General features: G+C 46.0%; 1 protein-coding gene and 1 pseudogene across 1 annotated transcript in view; both read right to left on the bottom strand.

The window, feature by feature from the left end:
* LOC121200242 overlaps positions 1 to 5,999 on the bottom strand; it is a 74,086-nt pseudogene extending 68,087 nt beyond the window's left edge.
* A 1,107-nt stretch (positions 6,000 to 7,106) lies between these two features.
* Positions 7,107 to 21,216, bottom strand: part of adarb2 (adenosine deaminase RNA specific B2 (inactive)) — a 227,969-nt gene continuing 213,859 nt past the window's right edge. Inside the window, exons 11-14 of the mRNA XM_041065249.1 lie at positions 20,906 to 21,074; positions 16,916 to 17,097; positions 11,472 to 11,653; positions 7,107 to 9,738 (exon numbers count right to left, since the gene is read on the bottom strand). Of these exons, the coding sequence (XP_040921183.1) occupies positions 9,562 to 9,738; positions 11,472 to 11,653; positions 16,916 to 17,097; positions 20,906 to 21,074 (710 nt within the window). The 3' untranslated portion in view covers positions 7,107 to 9,561. The remainder of the gene's footprint in view (positions 9,739 to 11,471; positions 11,654 to 16,915; positions 17,098 to 20,905; positions 21,075 to 21,216) is intronic.

Raw genomic sequence — 21,216 nt, 5'->3', positions numbered from 1 at the left:
GTTTTTATGACATTTTGAGGTGGAAAAAAATTTTGACTTTTTTTGGCCGAAAAAAACGCCATACTATACTATGACGTTTTTTCTGACTTTTGGAGGTGAAAAAAAATTGTGACTTTTTTTGGCCGAAAAAAACGCCATACTATACTATGACGTTTTTTATGAGTTTTTATGACATTTTGAGGTGGAAAAAATTTTTGACTTTTTTTGGCCGAAAAAAACGGCATACTATACTATGACGTTTTTTATGACATTTTGAGGTGGAAAAAAATTGTGACTTTTTTTGGCCGAAAAAAACGCCATACTATACTATGACGTTTTTTATGACATTTTGAGGTGGAAAAATTTTTTGAGTTTTTTTGGCCGAAAAAAACCGGCATACTATACTATGACGTTTTTTATGACATTTTGAGGTGGAAAAAAATTTTGACTTTTTTTGGCCGAAAAAAACGGCATACTATACTATGACGTTTTTTATGACATTTTGAGGCCAAAAACATTTGTGAGTTTTTTTGGCCGATTTTGACGCCTTACTATACTATGACGTTTATTACTTCTCATCTTCCACTTCACAGTCAGATAGTAACAACTTCCATTGTGAGGCTTTTGCATTTGTGTTGTGGCTTTTGCGTTTGTGTTGCGATGTTTGCATTTGTTTGTGTGTACATGGGTAAACTTACATGGAGGTGCATAAACGGGGTGGTTGATGTAATAGGCCAACCAGGCTGAGAAGCCCCAGTAATAAGCACAATTCTGAGAGAACAAACAAACACAGACGAATGAATGTTTGGAAAATAAAAAAAATAAAAAATGAAACTATATGTGTATACACATACACTGTATATACATATATATATTCTTCTTTTCAAGGGTAGTCATGTCCTTATGTCCTCACCTTTTCCTGAGTGGCATGGTCCCATGAGCGTATCGATGAACAAAGTTAGTCTCTATCAACCTCTTCAGATAGTGGAAGGTATGACACGCACAGACTAATCTGAGAGACAGAGGCCAGGGAGGAGGTCACAAATACAAAAACATCTTAGTGAACAGCTGTCTGTAGGATGTGAGCAAATAGTGCTACTGCATGTAAGTCCATATGTTATGAGGCAAATCAAGGCAGCATAAAAAAATCACAAATACAAAAATCACAAACTTCAATAAAATAAATCATAGTACTCGAAAGTAGAAGAGGAGGTAGGTGAGAAGGGGCCCGATGTACTCAGCCAGAAACACCTGGAAAAGAAAGAGCAGAAAAATCATCACTGTAACAGTTTATATGAAAATCTTTCCTGTAAAAGGTGAAATGTAAACTAAATGACTGAAAAAAATCCCGATCCTGAAACTAATTCAGATTCCTTCGCTTCTCGTCCTCGCTCCGGTCATTACAGGGATTCACACAGATATTATGTCCGCTAATATTCACTGTGTGTGAGTGTGGTGCCGGACACTGATTTCTTCTTTATGCTTTCTTGAATGTATGACAGTTGTTGGTAGTGTTGTGCTCTTCTTACCATGGTCCAACCCAGTTGTGGACCAAGATCTCTGAAGTATATGGTGGCAGTGGCCCCGACAGGGAGGTTCTGTAAGATTTCATCATCTCTGAGTAATTTTCCCTCTGAAAAAAATAAACAAACAAAAAACTGGATATGAATAAAAATGTTTTATGGACGTAAATTCAGCTTCATCTGACATGATTCCATAAATTAATTCCACATCACCTCTGTGACAGTCAAACTGTTTTGGCTCGTCAGTGTGTTAATTTGTCGGTAAAGTGCAAACCACTGTGGTTTAAACTGATGTTTCAGAATCTTTTTAATGAACACCTGATGAGTTTTTCAGCACATATTCTCTGTACCTGGAAGCTCATGAGAGCACAGACACAGATAATATGCTCTGCTAACTGGATGACATTTTTAGAATATCCTTGGGGGGAACTGGCCCAGATAGCTTTCAACCAAACCTCCACTCTGTGAACGTCAGTAATAAGATAGACCTCATTGTCCATTCAAAACAAAAGCCCTGCAACATCACATCTCACGGCAGGGCTCATGTTTCTCATGTGCTCCACGTGTTGCATTTGCCTTTGCTGTTTTAATTTAGGCTGAAACGAAGGGAAATGGATGCACATTAAATATTCTCTCTTTGATGGTGAAAACAAAGGAAGAACAGGCGTTTTGCACAGTGATGGTGGCTCTGTACAGATGTGGGCTGCTCTTTATGGCGTTCATTCACCTCCAGACTGAAGGTCATCACGAATATGATTGAACATTCTGGGTCACATTGTGTAATGCAAGTAATTTAATTTCAAAAAGCATTGCATTAAATTTATCCATTGATAACGTCTAGATTCTTCAATAAAGGACATTTTAAATGCACCTCCATTATTTTACTGTAATTTCAGTGGCTTTGGTAGAGATGCGTAACTCCGCCCTCTGTCACTGGGATGAGTCAAAGCTTAAAGACAAAACATAAATTGTCCTTAGAAAGCTCCAGCTGAGCACCTCCCTCCTTTTTTCTAACACTGAATAAATTATATGGAAATATAAAATAATGCTGTGAGAAATCTCACGGTATCTGTGATTAAACAGTGAATAGTTACCACCCATGGTACTTTGGAGCTGTGTCAGCTTGTGCAGCTTAATGTTCTTTATGAAAATCTCATACATACACATATAGTAAATAATTATAACAGGGTTACTTACTGGGACCAAGCTTCAGCGCCTGTCTTGCTGGATACCAGCGAGGATCTGCGTAGATGAGATACACACACACACAGGGTTGGACAGAGCTGGCACTGCACACACAGGCTTTGGCCTCAGGCCCAATAATAACTGATAACAATTATCACAGGTTCGAACCCCGGTCTGGGCTCCTCTGTGCATGTTCTCCTTGTGCCTGCTTGGTTCTCTCCGGGTACTCCGGCTTCCTCCCACAATCACAAAAAACATGCACATTAGGTTAATTGGCTACTCTAAATTGCCCGTAGGTGTGAGTGTGTGCGTGTGTGGTTGTCTGTTTCTGTGTGTCAGCCCTGTGATTGGCTAGCGACCAGTCCAGGGTGTACCCCGCCTCTCGCCCATAGTCAGCTGGGATAGGCTCCAGCTCCCCTGCGACCCTGATGGATTAAGTGCTATAGAAAACGGATGAATGGATGGAATAACGTTGAGCTCGGTTGCTCTGATGGATGCTGACGGCCTCAGGCTTGGCAAACATTTGGTGACATCTCTGACCAGACACACACACTGATGACGGAAACACTGCAGACTGCAGAGGAGTAAACAAGAAATAGGTTTTAACAGCACGTTTCTCTGGGGAAAGGACGTGACACCATGTACTGTAAGAGGATTCACTAAACGGCAAAAGGATGATGATGAACCGCAGGAACTCAAGCTTTAGTACAGGGGCCTTCAACGTTTCTCAGACCAAGGACGGATGGAGAGATGGAGCAGGGACCTCCTACTCTATATCTTTTATAAAATTGCATTTTATATTAAACTGAGCCTAGTGCCATGTATAAACATCCCTTGTTATTGTGCATTCAATATTAAGCTTTTCAAATAATACACAGGTTCATATATTAATGTTTTTTAACCTGCAAGGTACAGTGGGTAGGGTGGCCGTGCCACTGCCATTTATAAACATACCATGTAAACTGATACCAATGCCAATATCAACATTCTTTCAATTGCATCATAATCATCCATACAAACTATTCAAACTGACGTTTTTGTTTTAAACATAAATGTGGAAACCAAAATGACTGATGGCCTGTTAGTGTCACTACCATGTATAATCATACCTGTTATCTTGCATACAACACTGAGCTATTAAAATAATGGACAGATTCATGTTTTTTTAAACATACATGTAGGGGGAAAGCAAATTCTCAAACCATCTGTGGATGGCACACATAGGCCTACACCCACATTAGTGAGATGTCTGATCCTGATGAGTAGCACACAACTTACCTATCCTTGGATGGATGGAGGTTGTCAGGCAGAGGGTCATATCAGCCTCAGGCTGCAGTCCTGACCTGTATTTGTTTTTCAGGTAGGTGAGTGAGGAAAATCCACTTTCACAAAGATATGTGGTTGCAAAGGGTAAAAGGCTCATCATAGCTCCTGCTGCCAATTGTGGAAAGTCTTTCTGGCAAGAGATCCAGAACTGGGTGAGTGGTCTGGTTTCATATATGCTTCTGAACGTGCTGTCAGTGGATAGTTCGATGAGCTGATCCTCCTCTGTCACTGTCAGGCGTGTGTTTCTGGAGGGGAGAGCATAGTAGACTCTCCCGGCTCATCCACTGATGGAAACATGGGAAATATTCCTTCCCCGACGCGCTCCCTGAATCTTCTGAGTTTTTGAGAAAGCCTTTCTCAGCTCAGCGAAAATGTCAGTAAGATATGCAAGTTTGGTGACCCAGACAACTGTCAGTGAAAAGTGCAGCCAGCTCTGCGCGTTTTTGGAAGAGTGAAAACAGACGTGCGCAGTTCCGGCACACGTGGCTACACTGTTCCAGGTGAAAACCATCAAACATCAGAATGGTACAGTAGCGCAGTGTGTTCTTCTCCCTCAGCAGCGCAGAGATTACACAAGAGACGCGTTTGCAAAGCTCTTCTTGACTTTATTGACAAGTTTCACGACCGAGTCCACGACATCTGATAATTCAGCACTCATGTTTGTAGCATGCAGCGTGTCCAGATCACCTGGGGAGCTACGTCCTTTACAAGCGCGATTAGTCCACGTTTTAAACCAGCCATGGCTCTGGCACCGTCGGTGCACAGCGCCATACATTTTGAAGTTATTGTCGTTGTTTATTTGTTTGTTTGTTTGTTTTTACAAAAGTGTCTTCTTCTCAAATAACATTGCAGCGTGCGTCCTTGTGTCTGTGATCTTAGTTAGCTGGGGGATTGAACAGACTGAACAGGCTCTCGGCCAATTCAATTGGCCGAGAGAGTGTTCCAGCTGCTGTGCCAAATGATTGGCACAGCAGCGAAAGGGGCGCGTCCTCCTCTTTGGGTGCAGGATGTTGGTGGGACAGGTGAAGTCTTGTGCAGTGACTGAACCGGTGCCCAGCCTGAGAGAGCTCCTGTGTGTCGCTGACTGAAAGATAACATCTTCGGCCTCCATTTATCCATTCGCTAATATGTTGGATTCATGTTGATGTGTATTTGAAGACATTTAAATTTGTGGGAAAAAATATAAAAAAATATATTAAAAATTGTCTAATCAATCAAAAATTTCACGACCCCCCCGCAGTACCTCCGCGGACCCCCTAGGGGTCACGGTCCCCCTGTTGAAGACCTCTGCTTTAGTAGATTAGTAAATGTACAATAGAAGACAAAATAATTTTAATAAAACAGTATTTTATCAATTCAAATGCAAATCTTGGTTTAATAAGCTAAATGTTCAAATGCTGTAGTTTTTAAATGGACCAAAGTTTTATACGAGACATTTTATATTTTTAATAAAACATAAAGGCCTGCAAATAAATCAAATAAAAACCACAGCAGCCAGGCTCACACAGCAGCACTCACACCAAACACTCACATGATTTGTGGAAAAGGCTCTTGATGTCTCCGACTGTTGAGCAGGGCTCCACCTGAAAGGAGCAGAAACATAAAGTTAACCTCCATGTGTTATCAGTGAAGGGATTCTTGTGTTATTTCAAACTCCTGAGGAAATCTCTCTGATTTCATAGATACCAAACGTGTGTAAAAAGACTGTGCAGCCAAAAAACACAGAGCATTTGAGTGTAAACATACTGGAGTTTTAATAAAGGTTTGGAACGAGCTGATTCAGAACACACATGGTCAGATTGTGGAGAAAGATCTTAGTAGAAGATCCAACCTAAAGGTGAAACTGCATTTTATTGGTCTAATTTTTTTCACAGTGTTTATTTCAGCCGTGAATCGTGGCAACGTGTCAACATACTGTACCTTATCTAAAAAACAAAGCTGCTCTCTTGTCTTGGCGTCCAGGACCTCCACCTGAGGAAAACACATTTGTAAAGAATAAGACCCATGGTACAAATTTCAAAGCCAGCTGGGAATTTAACAACCAAGCCTCTAAATGTTGACATGAGAAAACATTCATATATATTATATGAATATAATATATAATATAAATATTAACACAAACATAATAAAGATCAGAACAGGCAACATTTGTTTTACGTGTGAGTGAAGTCCAGTTTCCACTTCTTTACCTGCAGAGTTGAAGCGACACATCACCTGGTTTGCACTGCATCCACTTGTTCCTGGCTCTTTATATTCTAACCAGTTCAGCCACTGGGATTATGGGAAATGTGGTCTTCCTTGTAAAAACACTAAATGAACTCACAACCCCACCTGATGAGGACGTGTGTGAACACAGCTGACAGTTTCCTTCCTGCTCTGCTGTGTCCGGCTTTTCTGATAAACTACAATAATCTGACTCTGAATAACGAGGCTGGTTGAGGTTGAGGGGGTCACAGGACAAACCTGCGGGGTCGTGAGTGGACACGTGGAGCAGGACAGTGTAAGTACAGTATGTTGGTCTGAGCCTACGTGTCTTTAGGTTTCCCTGAGAACAGGCGCGGCACCGGGAGACAGAATATTCTGTGGAGTTTTTCCTGTCTGTCCTCGTCTGTTAGATTACAGCTGCTGGCCGTGACCAGCCACTGGAGCAAATTGTCAATTATGATGTTTATTGTAGGGCACACAGCCGACTTGTGGCCCCCTGGGGGAGGGGGGGTGGGGGCAATACCTCGAACCCCCCTCCCCTCTCCTCTTCTTCCTCGCTTCATTCTTCCTCCGGGCTAATGTGGTGGCTGGTCTGTGTGACACCTGCCACCGAGCCTCACAGAGATAACCATTTCCCCATGGATTTCCCCTGGGAGCCACAGGAGGAGGGAGGCCTCTTTAATATTTGCCTGGATGCTCCTGAGGGCCAGCGCTGGCTACAGAGAGGTGAAGCTGGCACCGCGGCATTGGCCCCATGTCGTTGCTCATTATTAGGTTTTTTTTCAGTGTATTTGTTACAAGGACTTTTTTATCAACTGACACTAAAATCAGATTAATCAAAAAAAAAAAAAAAAAAAAAAAACTGAAGACGAGATAAAATTACAAGATTTTGTGGTTTTATTCACATATACCGTACAAACATTCACTTTTTTATTTGTTACTGGAGCAATTTACAGACCTTAGCAGCAGTTCGCCATTCACTTTAATTTACATCATAATTAGACATTTTATTTCATCTCTTTCACATCTGTCAACATCTTATTTTACATATGTACACTCATAGATACTATTGCCATTCAGACATGCCTTATATTTATTATCTGTCAAAATAAATCTGTGAATCTGTTTTCACGGCTCATACAGTCGTACAGGAGACGTGGCGTACTGCGTGTCGACAAACGGCGTCATGTCTGAAGTTATGGCGGGCAGGCTGACGATGACCATCACATGCTCTCTGCTGTGATGCACACACACACACACACACACACACACACACACACACCGACATTTACACAGACTCTGATCTTTGCTGCTACGGGAAAACAGACTCAGGTGTAAACACAGTGTGAGAACCGACTTCACGTGTCTTTTTACTGAAGCTGCCGCTAACAAAGGCCAGATGACAGCCACGGGCCCCGGGCTCCGGGCTCCCAAGAGTCCCAGGTTCTCTGGATGGCATCTGGTTTTGGTAATCTGGTAAACAGCAGATGTTTTAGGAGATTTAAAATCACTGACGTTCGACATTAAGTAATGAAAGTTTTTCTTTCATCAGTTAACTTCTGTTAGGTTGTCATGTTGTGACTTTATCTCGTTCTCAGACGTTTATTATTTGAATTAATATTGTTTTGTTATCTTGTTTTGTCCATATTGTTGTTTTCATTATATTGTGTGTACAGGCTGTTTTTTTCAAAATGAAGTTGTGATTAATCAAATTTAAACAAACTAACTCGGGCACAGAAAACCGAGGACCAGATCCTGTTCCCGCCTGATGAAGCAGCTTTAGCTTTTTACTGCTGAACTCCCAATAAATGATCATGAAGATTTTTCTTTTTACAAACTGAATCTTTAATGCTATAGAAAATACTTCAAATTTGAAATCTGATTTTCTGGAGCTTTAAAAACAAACTGTAACTGCAGAACTGTAACGCTGATTAACGAGCCCGACTGATACAGCGTCACATTCTGAAATCTAAAAATCACCGTCCTCACACACCGATCTCAGGGCTCAGTCCTCAGACCTGACTCCAGTCTGACAGACTGTCCCCTCACTGGGGATCATCGTGATCCAGAACCACCGGAGCACCACTAGATGTCACTCTCACTACTTAGACCCGAGCCGCTGACTGAGCCGTGCAGGCGGCCTCACAGAGACACAACAACACGGCCATGATCAGAACGAATACACACACTGAGCTTCATTAAAGAAAATCACACACACACGCGTGGGGTGTGTTTACATCATGAAATATGCAAAGACATAAAAACAGTGTGAGATTCAAATTTACATGGTAGTGAGTAGTACCACTAAAAGTCTAAAAATAAAATCCCTCGAGTGGACCACGGCTCTGACGGGGAACTTTCCACCACCTCGACTCTGATCAGCTCAGGGTGGTCATGACACAGAGAGGGAGTCGACGAGGCCTCGCTAACGAGTCACGACCGAAAATGAGTCGTTGGCTACAACAGGCTGAAGGTCCGAGGTCAAAAGACAGACCGCGAGGGGAAAAACATTTAGTATGAAAGAGAGAAAAACAGGACAACACCCCCCATCATCACCTCCACCTGTACACAGCCAAGCAGCTGTAATGGCTACGTTTATGTACCTCACCACCTTCTCCTCCCTACCCAGAGGGGTGAGGATGGGAGGGAAGACGAGGGTGTATTAACCTGTCGTCGTGTCGTGTTGAACTCTGCCGTGCTTGAAAGGCAAAGGGGGGGGGCGGCAAGGAGGGGAGACTGACAAAGGGGAGGCGAGGGAAATGGAAGGAAGAAGATGGAAAGAGGGCAAAGGAGGGAGGGATGGAGACAAAAGGAGAGGGACGTCAGGAGTCAATGGGTGAGTCAGAGAGGGAGGACGAGGATGGAAATGAGGGAGGCGAAGGTGAGGACGGCTGGTCTGAGGCGACGCTCTGTCCTTCTCTTTTTCTCACTCTCTCTTCCTCTTCCTCTATCAGCCGTCACCCTGACAGGGCCGGTAATTGGACGTGGGCCTCTCTCCCCCTCGCTCTCCCCCTCTCTCCCCCGTGGCTCGGATACTCAGCGGGAGCCTCGGGGCCCGGAAATAGCTGATGACAAGATAGCGGCTGCCTTTCATTCTGCTCAAGGTTACCCCACCCTTCCCTGACAGCCGGGGGGGTGGGGGGTATGTAGGTGTGTGTTTGTTGCCCCCGCCCCCCACTTTTCTGTAAAGAGTGGGTGACGTATGGGGGGTGATAGACTCGAGTTTACAGAAACCTCCAGGTACGAAGGTGTGAATCCGGATGTTGGTGAGGAGTCGTCTTACTCTAAAAAAATAAAGGTTAGACACACACACACACACACTCGCTCACACATACGCAGGTCCTCAGACCGACAGCAGGAACTGTTCCTGCTCAGGTGGTTTCTTCACCCAGGTGCCGAGACCCGTTTCCTGCAGAGACCTGAACCACTGCTGCTTCACTGTCTGGTACAGACGCGCCGCCATCTTGGCCTCGCAGTACATGAGCGGGCGGTCTGCCGAGCCGGACCCGTGGATCCCCATCTGAGGAGGAGGGAGAGAGGGACACTGGGAGTCAGATAAGAGCAACACAGAGATGGACGTGAAGATGAGGAGGGGGTGGAGGGGTGGGGGGGTACAGAGGCTAAAGGTTTCAGGGGAGGGGGGGGGAGAAGAAGAGCGAGCAAAACAAAACGAATGAGTCGGCACAAATGCATTTGGGTGGGGTTGGGAGGTGGTGTGTGTGTGTGTGTGGGGGGGGGGGGGCTTCAACAGCTGTGTAATCTCCTCATTTAAATTTCACAAGCAATTGAACATTCTCTGAGCTTTTTGTTCGTTCCTATTGTGGCGAAGGGAAACAATGAAGATCAGCGGAGAGACAAGTGGTGGAGGGGGGGAGAGAGAGAGGTGGTGTGGGGGGGGGGGAGGCAAAAGTTTCTCTTGGAGATTAGTGCGACTGCTCTTGCGTGGCCCTCATAGACGGCGCGCGGGGAGCACTTAGGGTGGGGGCCTCCTCCAGTACTTCTCCAAATAATTATGGTTTCATAGTCATTATGCTTTAACGGCCGCCATTTGGCGATGCAGGCGGTGTCTGTTACATAAAGTTTCAGGGTGGAAGTGAAAGTGCAGCGCGTCCGTGTGCTGCCGTTAAAGACCCGAGCTGCCGGTTCTGAGAAGCCGCACAGACCGCAGATGTTTCCGGGCCGGAGGTTCCACAAAGAGCAGAGAACTCGGGTCTGCACCTGGTTTAACACACAGAGTCCATGTTTCTGTGCGTGTGACTCCTGATGGTTTGCATGTTGCTTTAGTGAAAGAAACAGTTTTCCAGCCAATAAAAAACAGACAGTGCAGCTTTTCATTAACATTTAAATTAGTGAGACTTTGTTCCACAGCAGACGCGTCATGACGAGCACAGAGCAGCTGATAACATTAATAATGGTTCTGTTCCATTCAGTTGAGCCCTGGTATCGTTCAGCTGGTTAAAGTGGAACAGAGCTGCCACGCCTGTGTTTCCCCTGTGCTTTTTATACTGTAACACAAAATCCAAAATGTCTGCTGTGAGAAAAGCCAACAGAGTGAGAGGAGCCACCGCTTCTGTCAGCCATTTTCTACAAATATTCTACGTATAATTCTGTAATGGTCCCTGACACAGACACACAGGACTCCCATAATTCAACAGTGTGTCGGCCGTCAGGTTTAATGAACTCAGGCTTGTTTCTGGGACACCAGGACTGAAGGTCACTAAAAAACATCTTGTGCTACAAACTAAAATACTAAAAAATAAAATGACTTAAAAAAAAGAAAAGCTTTTGGTATGGAGGGCGGCTCAGAGACGAAGAACATGCAGGATGCTTCAACGTTACAGGAACAAGACACGATCAAAAAAAATCCTGAATCTGGAAATGGTCTTATTCAAATCACTGAATGTTTTATCAGGTTTCTACAAAGGAAAAAATTGCTTTTGTTCGTGCATTCAACAGAAGTTTAAGCTGGTGATTGGATATTTCTTAGCAGATTGTTCCTTGTGAGTTTTATTCCCTGTAGGATTTTTTTTGTACTCGGTCTTGAACCTTTAACTTTTTACCAAATAACCTGATATTTTCTTTGGCAGCTGCTCTTTTTTTTTTTTGCACTGAGGATTCAGCTGGGAGCGTCTCAAGCTCTCAAAATACAATACCCTCAGATACACTGAGTAGAAGAGCTGCTGTCGAGTCTCCCACCTCCCCACTGATAATCTGAACTGTGAACCCCCCCCCCTCCCACACGTCTGCCCTCACTTTGCGGTAAAGTCTGCTCCAGCGGGTGAACAGGGTGTGCTTGCAGAGACGTGAGGATGTCCCTGAGTCCCGTCTCCGTCCTGTGGCTGTGTTGACCACCTCCAGCTGTGCGTCGCCCAGCGTCCAGTTGACGCTCACACACGAGGCCTTCCCCGGCTGCTGGTACTCGGCGCTGCTCAGTCCTGTGGGAAAAACAACACGGCAGAGGGAAGGACTTTATGTGGGCTCCTCCACAGGTGATTCAGGAGCTTTGATGAAAGAGTTTCAAACACTAACGCAGTCGTGAGTATGTGAGTGAAAATGTGAAACTGTGTGTTTTTCCTTTCAAAGCTGCACTTTGCTGTTTGGATTAACCTTCCTTCACCCTTCCCTCGCTCCCTCACCGAGGCTAATGACACACATAAAGTTTTGCAGCGCTGCAAAAAGCCAAGTTGACCTGGACCTGAAACTGAACAGCTGTTTATATGAAGCTTTGATACACCCTCAGTGTCCCTGCAGTTAACAGTGTTGGTGGCTACATAGATCGACCCTCCTCTACACTGGACTGTTTGTCTCTGTCCCACCTTCTCAGCCTGTCTCTCTGAAATAATCATCCTCAGTGGCAAAACACACAAAGCCATGAGGGCAGGGAAGAGAGAGGGAGACAGGGGGGAGGAAAGGGGAGGTGAGTGGTGGCTGTGGAGAATTAGCTGTCTGTGTGGAGAACATGGGTGTTGGCAGAGGTGCTGGGCCTGTGCAGAGAACGCAGCTGACAGCAAGGTGAGAAAAAAATGTCCTTGAGAGGCCACCATAGGTGTTTCATAGGGGCCAGTTTCCCAGTATATTGTGGGTAAGATGGAGAATGTAGTGAGGACACAGGCCTGACTTCATGTTACAGGGACTTTACACGATGATCAATAATGAGGCTGATTCTCAGCTGGTGTTCCAGATGTTTGTTTAGCTGTAAAAGGTTTTTCAGATTAAACACAGAATAATTCTTACAGCACCAAATCAAAGGAATAATTTGACATTTTGGAAAATAAACTCTTCATCTCAGTGCTATCAGATATTTTTACAACTCGTAAATCTCCCAAAATGTCGTTATTTCTTTAAGTATTGTATCAATAATCAAACATAGCAATAACATATAATGTGATAAAACAGAACAAAGGGCCGAGCTGCTCCTCTGTGTGTCAGAGTGGGTAATGGTTGACATCTGACCTCATGAATTACTGTACAATATGTTGATAGTATTTTTACTTATTGTTGGACTGTACCGTGTCACACCTCTCAGGTAGCATCCATGCTAACGGAGTGCGACAGCTACATGCTGAACCATAGACTGTATAAAACATAGACGTAGCACCCATGACGTCACCCATTAGTTTCGGGGAGTCGGTTTTGTGACCAAACCATGGGCATCTGAGCTGCGCCATCTTGGATTTTAGTGGGAGTGTACTTTCCATATTTGGCGGAGAGGCGGTTACTCTAAGGGTCAGCCGGCCGAGAACCCGTCCACTTAGCTCCGAGCGATATTTAATATTTACCGGCTTTCACCGCTGCCTGCATCCGCTATCCACTTACAGTTACAGCAGCACACAAACAACAGCAGCCGCTGACTGACGGAGCTGCTCTGTCCATGCAATGTCGGACTTTTTAAACAGAAAAATGAGACCAAATAAAATTGTAGCCTAGTATTCCCACAATAAACGGACTCTGAGAGCAGGGAACACACCGCAGCAGCGTTCCTAACATTAGCTGCTCCGGTCCTCTATCTGTATCAGCAGCGACCAGAAATCGGCATTTAAGTCATGAGCTAGCGGCAAAATATGCTAATACATGCTAATTAGCGCAAACATCCAGGTAAAATAGTGAGAAATTTACTTACCGAAAAAACTGCCACACAGACTCCTTCGACGGTCGGTTAGTACAGTGTACACTACAACAAGCCATACTGTCACAAAAACCTATCCGAACGTTGGCAAACAAACACGGACACTGCAGCCCCTGTCAACCGCTGGAGGTAGCCGGAGGCCTCTGGATGTAGCCGCCTAGCTCAGCCGATGCTTTAGCAAAGAGCTAACTGCCTGTGCCTGTCTATGGGGCTGTCACTCAATGTAACCACACTCTAACTTATGTAAGAATTTTAAGCCTAAATAACACTAAAATGGTTGTGGTACAACCCCCCCACAGTGTTCACGGACGTGGAAACTATCAATAGAGACCAAAAACAAAAAATGTACCAGGCTGTAAATATGTTTTTTAGGCTGTAAAGTTGGCTATTTTAACATGGGGGTCAATGGAGAATTGCTCCCTTCTGGAGCCAGCCCCCAGCGGCAGCCGAGGAACTGCTGCTTTTTGAACGCGGAAGTGATCCTCACTGCTGAGACCTACAACTCCCCCCTCGTGCTGAACATTAAATCCACTGTGAATCCGTCTCAGTGTCTCAGATTCACCTTCTCTTCCAGCCCACTTATTTACTGTATCAGGAAGCTTGAGTGAAGATCAGCAGACAGATTCTGAGCGACGCCTGAACAACAGTTGCCTCTGATCTCTCCGCCTGACAGACAGCTTGTTATAGCACAATACCTGATGTACAATACCACAATACATGCCTGCAGATCATCTCCCCTCTTGTCACACTCATTTTCCCGTCCTCACTCTTCCTTTCACGGATCTCAGCTCTTCTTTTCTGTAGCTCCTCGGAGCTGGAATGAATTGCCTGCCATGGTAACAATCCTCCGAGTCTCTTATTGCCCATCTCTTCTCTCTTGTGCAGACGCACCTCTTTGAACAAAAGAGCCTCCTATCCATCCTGCCTCTTTCCTTTCTCCCGTCCATTCATGGCTCATTTCATCCCTTCAATGGACTTGACTCCTCTGTTTCTGTAATAGCCAATTTGATTTTTCCCTCATTGAAGACTTGATCAATTCATCTTCAGGGAAGTGTTTGGCAGACATGAAAGAGGCAGAATTAGAGCCTTTGGTTGTGGGATTCATAGCTGTACAGTGCACATACAGCTTAATATCTGAGGCTGCTGAGGAGCCACAACACAACACAGCCTGTGTGTTTATGAACACACACTGCATCTGTCCCATGTTACTGTAGCACTGCAGGGTTTTCTCCTGAGGACGGAGCAGCAGAGGGACGTGAGCGCGTCTCTTCAGTGTCCACAGAGCGGGAAGTCGTGTAAGAGAAAAGCAGGATGCGAGTGAAAGGTTCAGATTCCTGAAACAGTTGGTGAGAGTGATCTGTGTTCACCTTCAGCAGCACTTCACCCCCACACACTTCAAACAAACAGTTACACAAACAAGAAACACAACTCACAGCTTCCATCCTGCCCGACAGGTGTTTACGAGCAGCTGGAGTCTGGACTGTTCGGACGTCAGGCTCAGGAATGGGACGACTTTTTTCACTAATGAGTAAAGGATTAAAATTTCTCGTTGCTAATCCAACTTCACACACACACACACAAAAAAATCACTATTTCAGCTGCAACTGGCACCAAACAAGCATCTGCACTCAGACAACAACAAACTCCAGCATTTTTAATGTTTCCTCTTTCTGCTGTTGTTCTGATTCCTCTAATCCCAAAACAACAAGGCCTCGCCACAGTTTCTGTTCACGCTGCGGTGAAAGTGAACAGCAGGACGAGTGCGAAGGACAAGTCGGCCCATCGATGTGTTTGGCCCTCGGGGTCCAGGTGGAGCTGCTTTGGCTGGGTGCGATAAGACCGGGCCCCGCGATCCCCGGGAATTTCCTCCAGGGGGAGTTTTGCTTTTAAATAACCCTGGACACACAATAGCCGGGGAGCTCATCAGAGCCCATGAAAGGACGGAGGAGGAGATGAGAGGAAGGTGGGGGCAGATCTGCACTCAGACATCTGGATGCAGCCGAAGCTCTCTCTCTTTCTTTATTCCCCTCCTGCCTTGCTGCCTCCCTCTCTTCCTCTCTCTCTCTCTCTGTCCGAGCCCCCCTCAGATTGAATGGCTGTCTGATAAGAGCTGTGATTACATTGATTTGGTGCAGGGCCATCTCCACTGTCTGTCCATCTTCCTCCCTCTCCCCCCCTTCCTTCAACCTTCTACCCATCAACAGACTGTTGCTACTCGAGGTGCTGCAGGTGCAGAGATCTGATAGTTCGGGACACACACATAGAAAACACACAGTCATTGTGAAGAGGAGAGGGCAGAGACAGAGGATGTGTGAAGGTGAATATAAAGTCTAAGGAACCTTCTGCAGCATCGCTCCTGTGAAAAAAAAAACCCATTAAACAAACTCACTGTGAGGTTTCTGGTATTTCAGGGCGAATAACTGAATATTATCAGTAAGTATGAATGATGAACACCTGGATCATACCTGACCACAGTCCTACAGATACTAATTGCACCTTTTAACATCTAAACCAAAACTTCCATCCAGACAAGTCGAATGACTCCGTTCAAAAAGCCACTGAACAGATCATGAGAAATGCTCGACGAGGCCGCGGTCGGCAGACTCAGCGATAAATTCACCCCGGCGATCATCACCAGAGGACAATTCAGCACAATTATCAATCTTGATGAGGACAGGCCTCACAAAATATTCATCCTCATGGCAACCAATTACCCGGAGCAGAGCCCTGCAACGCAAAGACTTCCTGTGCCCTTCAAGAAGTGAGACCTGACAGAAACGCGCAGTTAGACTCAGATCCATCCACAGTGTCATGTGTTCCCTTGTATGTGATTGTCACAGTCTTTGTTCTTATCGATGATGCCCTACATCGCTGTGCGCCGCCGTCGCTCAGCGTCTCTGACTGGCCTAGATCTGAAGTGACGGCTGATGCAGCTTGTACGAGCTGGGTGTCATTCAGATCCTCATCCAGCGTTCGTCTTCACCACAGACGAAAGCCTCAGGTCTCAGCGGAGTCCAGGAAGCAGACGTGCCAGACAACTTCTTAGCTGTTGCTTGTCTGGCTGGCACGACGCAACTGCAGAGAAGCAGGGCTGCGTGGGTTTGTTAGGCCTGTGTGGGTGTGTGGGTGTGTGTGTGTGTGTTTTATTAAAAGAAAAACAGAAACTGTATTCATGTGTTCCAGGATGTCTTCATGTCCTTCAGAGGGGGGAAACAACTTCCAGCACCTGAATGTTCTGTGCAGGTAAAACTTGCCCACCTGTTACGATGCTCTGTAAAGTTCAGAATTAACTTCATATTAAAGTGACAGGATTCAACCTTTAAAGCTGCTATGATCCATATTTTTATAACAACAACAGATTGTGTAGAATGTGAAAGTGGACGCTCGTAGTGATGAACGCAACAGACTGCAGGTGCAAAACCTTCAGGTGCAAAACCTTCAGGTGGTCCCAGTATCACCAAGCTTCCAGCACAACCTACGGTCTGCTGTAAAGAGCCATGACTGAATTTCACGTCAGCTAAACCGTGCTGGGACAGGTGTGAGTGTGTGAGTGTCTGTGTCGTGGTCGTACCGCTGAGCAGAGGCTGGTTACGTCTGAATGCGACGGGCAGCGGGCCCAGACGCTCCTGCCGCTGGTTCAGAACCCGGCCCAGGTGACCCGTGTTGCGCAGGCTGCCGACGGTCAAGCTGTGCAGGTACACCGGCTCCACAAAGTGGCTCAGCAACGCCCCCTGCAGGCCCAGGACGTTCCATCTGAGGGAGGGCAGGGGGAAAGTAGTGTGGTAGTTGGAAATGTGGACAAGGACGGAAAGGAGAGAAAGGAGGATGAGAGGTGTGGAAGAAAGAAAGACAGAGGGCGAGAGGACATGAATTGGGGGGAGGAAGGAAAGGAAGGTGGGGAGAGAGGCAGATCGGGGGGGGGGGGGGGGGGGCAAGGAGGAAATGGAGAGAGAGGGGTGAAGAGAGGAAGGGAGAAAAGGAGAGAGACAGATGTGAGAGCTTCAGTGACAGGTAGAAACAATTTGATCATTATCTTGATGTGGGACGTGATGAACACACACACACAAACACACACGCACACACACACACACACACACACACACACACACACACACACACACACACACACACACACACTTTCCCTGGCTCGGAGACACAAACCATCATCACCACACGGCCAAAGGTCAGTGCATCAGCATTCATTACACGGAGCAACACATTACCATGTGAGCATCCAGCATCGGTGCCGCTGAGGTTAATGCACTGCAGGAAGGCTTCAGTCGATCGCTCTGCTCAGAGGAGCGAGAGCCTCGGGGTTTGTTTAGGGAGATTCACCGGTGACATAAAATCACTGTGGGGCTAATCCTGCCAGCCTCACCGGCGCCTCCGACTGTAGCCAGCTGGTCATGTGCCACCTTCTGCTGAAATCCCCTCTATTTAACCAGCAGATGCTAATTTATGGATGGAAAATGATAATTACCGTGTTTATTATCACTGCTGCCCTTCACAGAGAGAGAGAGAGAGAGAGAGAGAGAGAGAGAGAGAGAGAGAGAGAGAGAGAGAGAGAGAGAGAGAGAGAGGAAGCCTGCTGTGCACCTGAGCGGCGTGCCCTCCGGTACAATCAGAGGCTGCGCATCATGCTGCTAATTTTTACATCACTCTTCTTTTTGTTAATCAATGTCTCTTTATCTGCTTGTTTTTTCCTCGCCGACTTAATAATCACTCATTACGGCTCCTTTCGCCTCCTGAGCGTTCAACTATCACCAGCGGCTTTCTGGGAATCACTGAAGGGGCTCAGGAAGCAGCGTCCGCCCACCTACGCTTCACCTGCAATCTGTCAGAGAGATCTGCCCCCCCCCCCCCCCCAAAACAGAGAGAGGAGGAGCTTTGTTCACACACACACACACACACACACACACACACACACGCACAACCTCAGTGCTCCACCAAAACAGAAATAGTTTAGCCTGAAATATTAATTTACCCAGAAAGCGACACCGTGAATCAGAAACATCTTCTAATCTCATGCAAGAAAAGAGCCATCTGGCTCGGGTGTGTGAATTTAAAGAGAGGGGAGAGACCTCCTCTCCCCTCTCTCTCTCTCTCTCCCTACCTCTATCCTTTCTTCCCTCCCTCGGTAAACGCCGACCATTAAAGTAATGTGTTCATCTGCATAAAACTGCAGTGGAATGGAGAACATCATCGTTATATGAAAGCCATTTAGGCCCCTCAATTAAATCCAGCTGTCGACTTCAAATCAAACATTAGCAGAGGAGCTTCACGGGGCCCGGCCTAAGAAAACAAAACGACGATCAGCGGGTGAAGTAGTGATGGGGTGAGACACCGGCTATTATCAGACATGTTTATGATGAGAGCAAAGATCCTAAAAACCCCTCTGGTCAAAGCTGAACTAACCATAATAAAGTGCAGGACCTGAAGGAAGTGGGGAAATAAAAAAGTAATGGGAGGCTGCAAAATGAGTGTGACAGAGGACAAAAAGAGTATCCAGGGGATCACTTCAAGATTGCAGCAGTGTGTGTGTGTGTGTGTGTGTGTGTGAGAGTCTGCGCTCCTAAGCGCCTCTCAGTTCCACCCTCCACCCTGACCTTGATAAACTGGCCCTTGGTGACCCACTCACTTTAACGACGGCCACCGATCATTTACAGCCGTATGAAAAAAAAAAAAAAAGGTGGAGAGGAGGCCGTGGAGCAGAGAGAGTGCGTCTGCTGTCTGGCTCGGCGGGATGGGGGGGCGGGGGGGGGGGGGCGGTGGGAGGGAAGAAAAGCAGGGTGTCCCTACTCCTTCCCCCGTCACTCTATTTTTTTGTAAAGTAATTGCTTTCACCCCTGTTGGTGACCTGGGTAGATTTAATCACACCATCTCCAGCCCTGGCCAACTGAATCAAATTGGTCAAATTAACAGCAGCTCCACAGGAGAAGGGTTCACCTCTCTCTCTCTCTCTCTCTCTCTGTGTGTGTGTGTGTGTGTCTGTGTGTGTGTGGCTCAGCTGGCACTGTGTGGTGCTTACTAAGCCGAATCTGTGTGGTTCAGTTCCCGTTGAGTCCCAGTCACAGCACAAGAACTGAGACTACATTAAGATCTGAGTTCACCTACGTCAGAACGAGGAAGTAAAGACGTTGTACTGCCTGTGAGCTTCATTCTGCTGCTGCTGCACACGATCACGTTCTGTGAATCAGTGTGTTGTCATCACCGTTTCAAAGTGAGACGAAAGAGGAAATGACGCATCCTTACAAATTAAAAGTTGAATTCACGGACGTAATGACAAACCGCTGCTCAGTGGTTCTGTCCTCGGTCCCCTGTGACCAGTATGTGGTGGTGGCTGATGTTAGTGAACCTCCCTGTGACACTATGACCCTGTAACACCTGTAACACCTGTGGCACAGTTTGTTCAAATCTACACAGTCTGGCTTTAAATCCACCTTGATCCTGACGGATGTGTTCACACCAGTAATCAGCTGTAACAGTGTCCAACCATTTCACATTTACTTACACAAACGAGTAGGTATCCAGTGAGTAAACATAATGATGTGTGTGTGTGTCTGTAAAGACACTGTAATGTTTACACACTGATGCTTTCACTCTTCACACATGAAGACAATGTGAAAACGGAGGTGGAAGAGTGAAGCTGTCCTGATTTAGCGTTGCCGTCTGTCCTGCGTTGTCTTGCCAACATGAGAACAAAACACGTCGCTGTGAGTTTCTATCGTCGTCGGAAATGACTGAGTCATGTAAAATCACAATGTGCCAGCAGGGGTGAGATAAACGGACTATTTTTCAGTACATGTGATTTTTTAAATCTGGTTTTTGGCTGCGTAGAAACCTCGTCCTTACATTCTGACGAGTATGAAGAACAGTGTGTAAATGGTTTGATGTCTTTTAGACGGAGGACACTCGTCCTACAGATCTGCAGATTAAAACCATGATGTGATTTATACACTGATTCATCAGACGGGGATTAACCGTTCAAGTCACATATGGGAAATCAATAGTCATCACCAGGACTACAGAAGTTTTCACATATAGCATGACTCATGGCAACACACACGTGCACCTACACACACACAGATGTGCGAAGGTAAATATGACACACACCTCTACCTGGCTCATAAAGCACATTTTAAAATGCTTTATTTAAACAGAGATCTCTCCTTCTCATGAGGAAGCTAATCTCCTCATAAAGTTCACTCTTCCATCAATCCTCTTACCTCCAGGGGGAGAGCACGTGTTCGTCAGCGTCACCACGGTTCATGTAATAATAACTGCAGCAGTCTGGGAGGGAGGGGGCTGATGTGAGAAGATGATTTCAGGTTTTTGGCAGCGGTGTGGCTGAGCTCCTCTGACCACACTGCTGTCTTTAATCTGTTTGACATTTTCACCTGTGGATCAACTAAACTGCACTTTTATGTTCCAAATAAATCAGACTCAGTTCATCTCAGACAGCAGGGGGCAGCTCTGCTGTCTGTCCCAGTTTAAACACACCAGCAGAGACCAGGCTCAGTTTGGACATGGGGAAGCTTCAGCCGCAGAGGACAGCACTGACCTGGTGATCTTGTCGGTGCAGGACATGGTGATGAGCTGCTCGCCCTGCAAGACGCCGTCCCACGTCTGGACGGGCCCACGACATCGCACCGGCACGGTTCCCTCGCCCGACTCGATTTTGGTCCGCAGGTGGCAGCGGTGCTTCCTCATGAGGTGTCTGCTGCTGTGAACTGCCAACACAACACAAACACAACCCAGTCTGATCAGGCCCAGTCAGGCCACTCAGCAGCCAGTGAGGCTGATTTTAAACACTCTACATGATCTCAGCTTCTAATCGTTGGTGTTCATGTATGATTTCCTGTGTATAATCTA

This window comes from Toxotes jaculatrix, chromosome 20, assembly GCF_017976425.1.
Source record: "Toxotes jaculatrix isolate fToxJac2 chromosome 20, fToxJac2.pri, whole genome shotgun sequence".
Lineage (NCBI taxonomy): Eukaryota > Metazoa > Chordata > Actinopteri > Toxotidae > Toxotes > Toxotes jaculatrix.
This window is presented reverse-complemented; position numbering and strand designations above follow the sequence as displayed.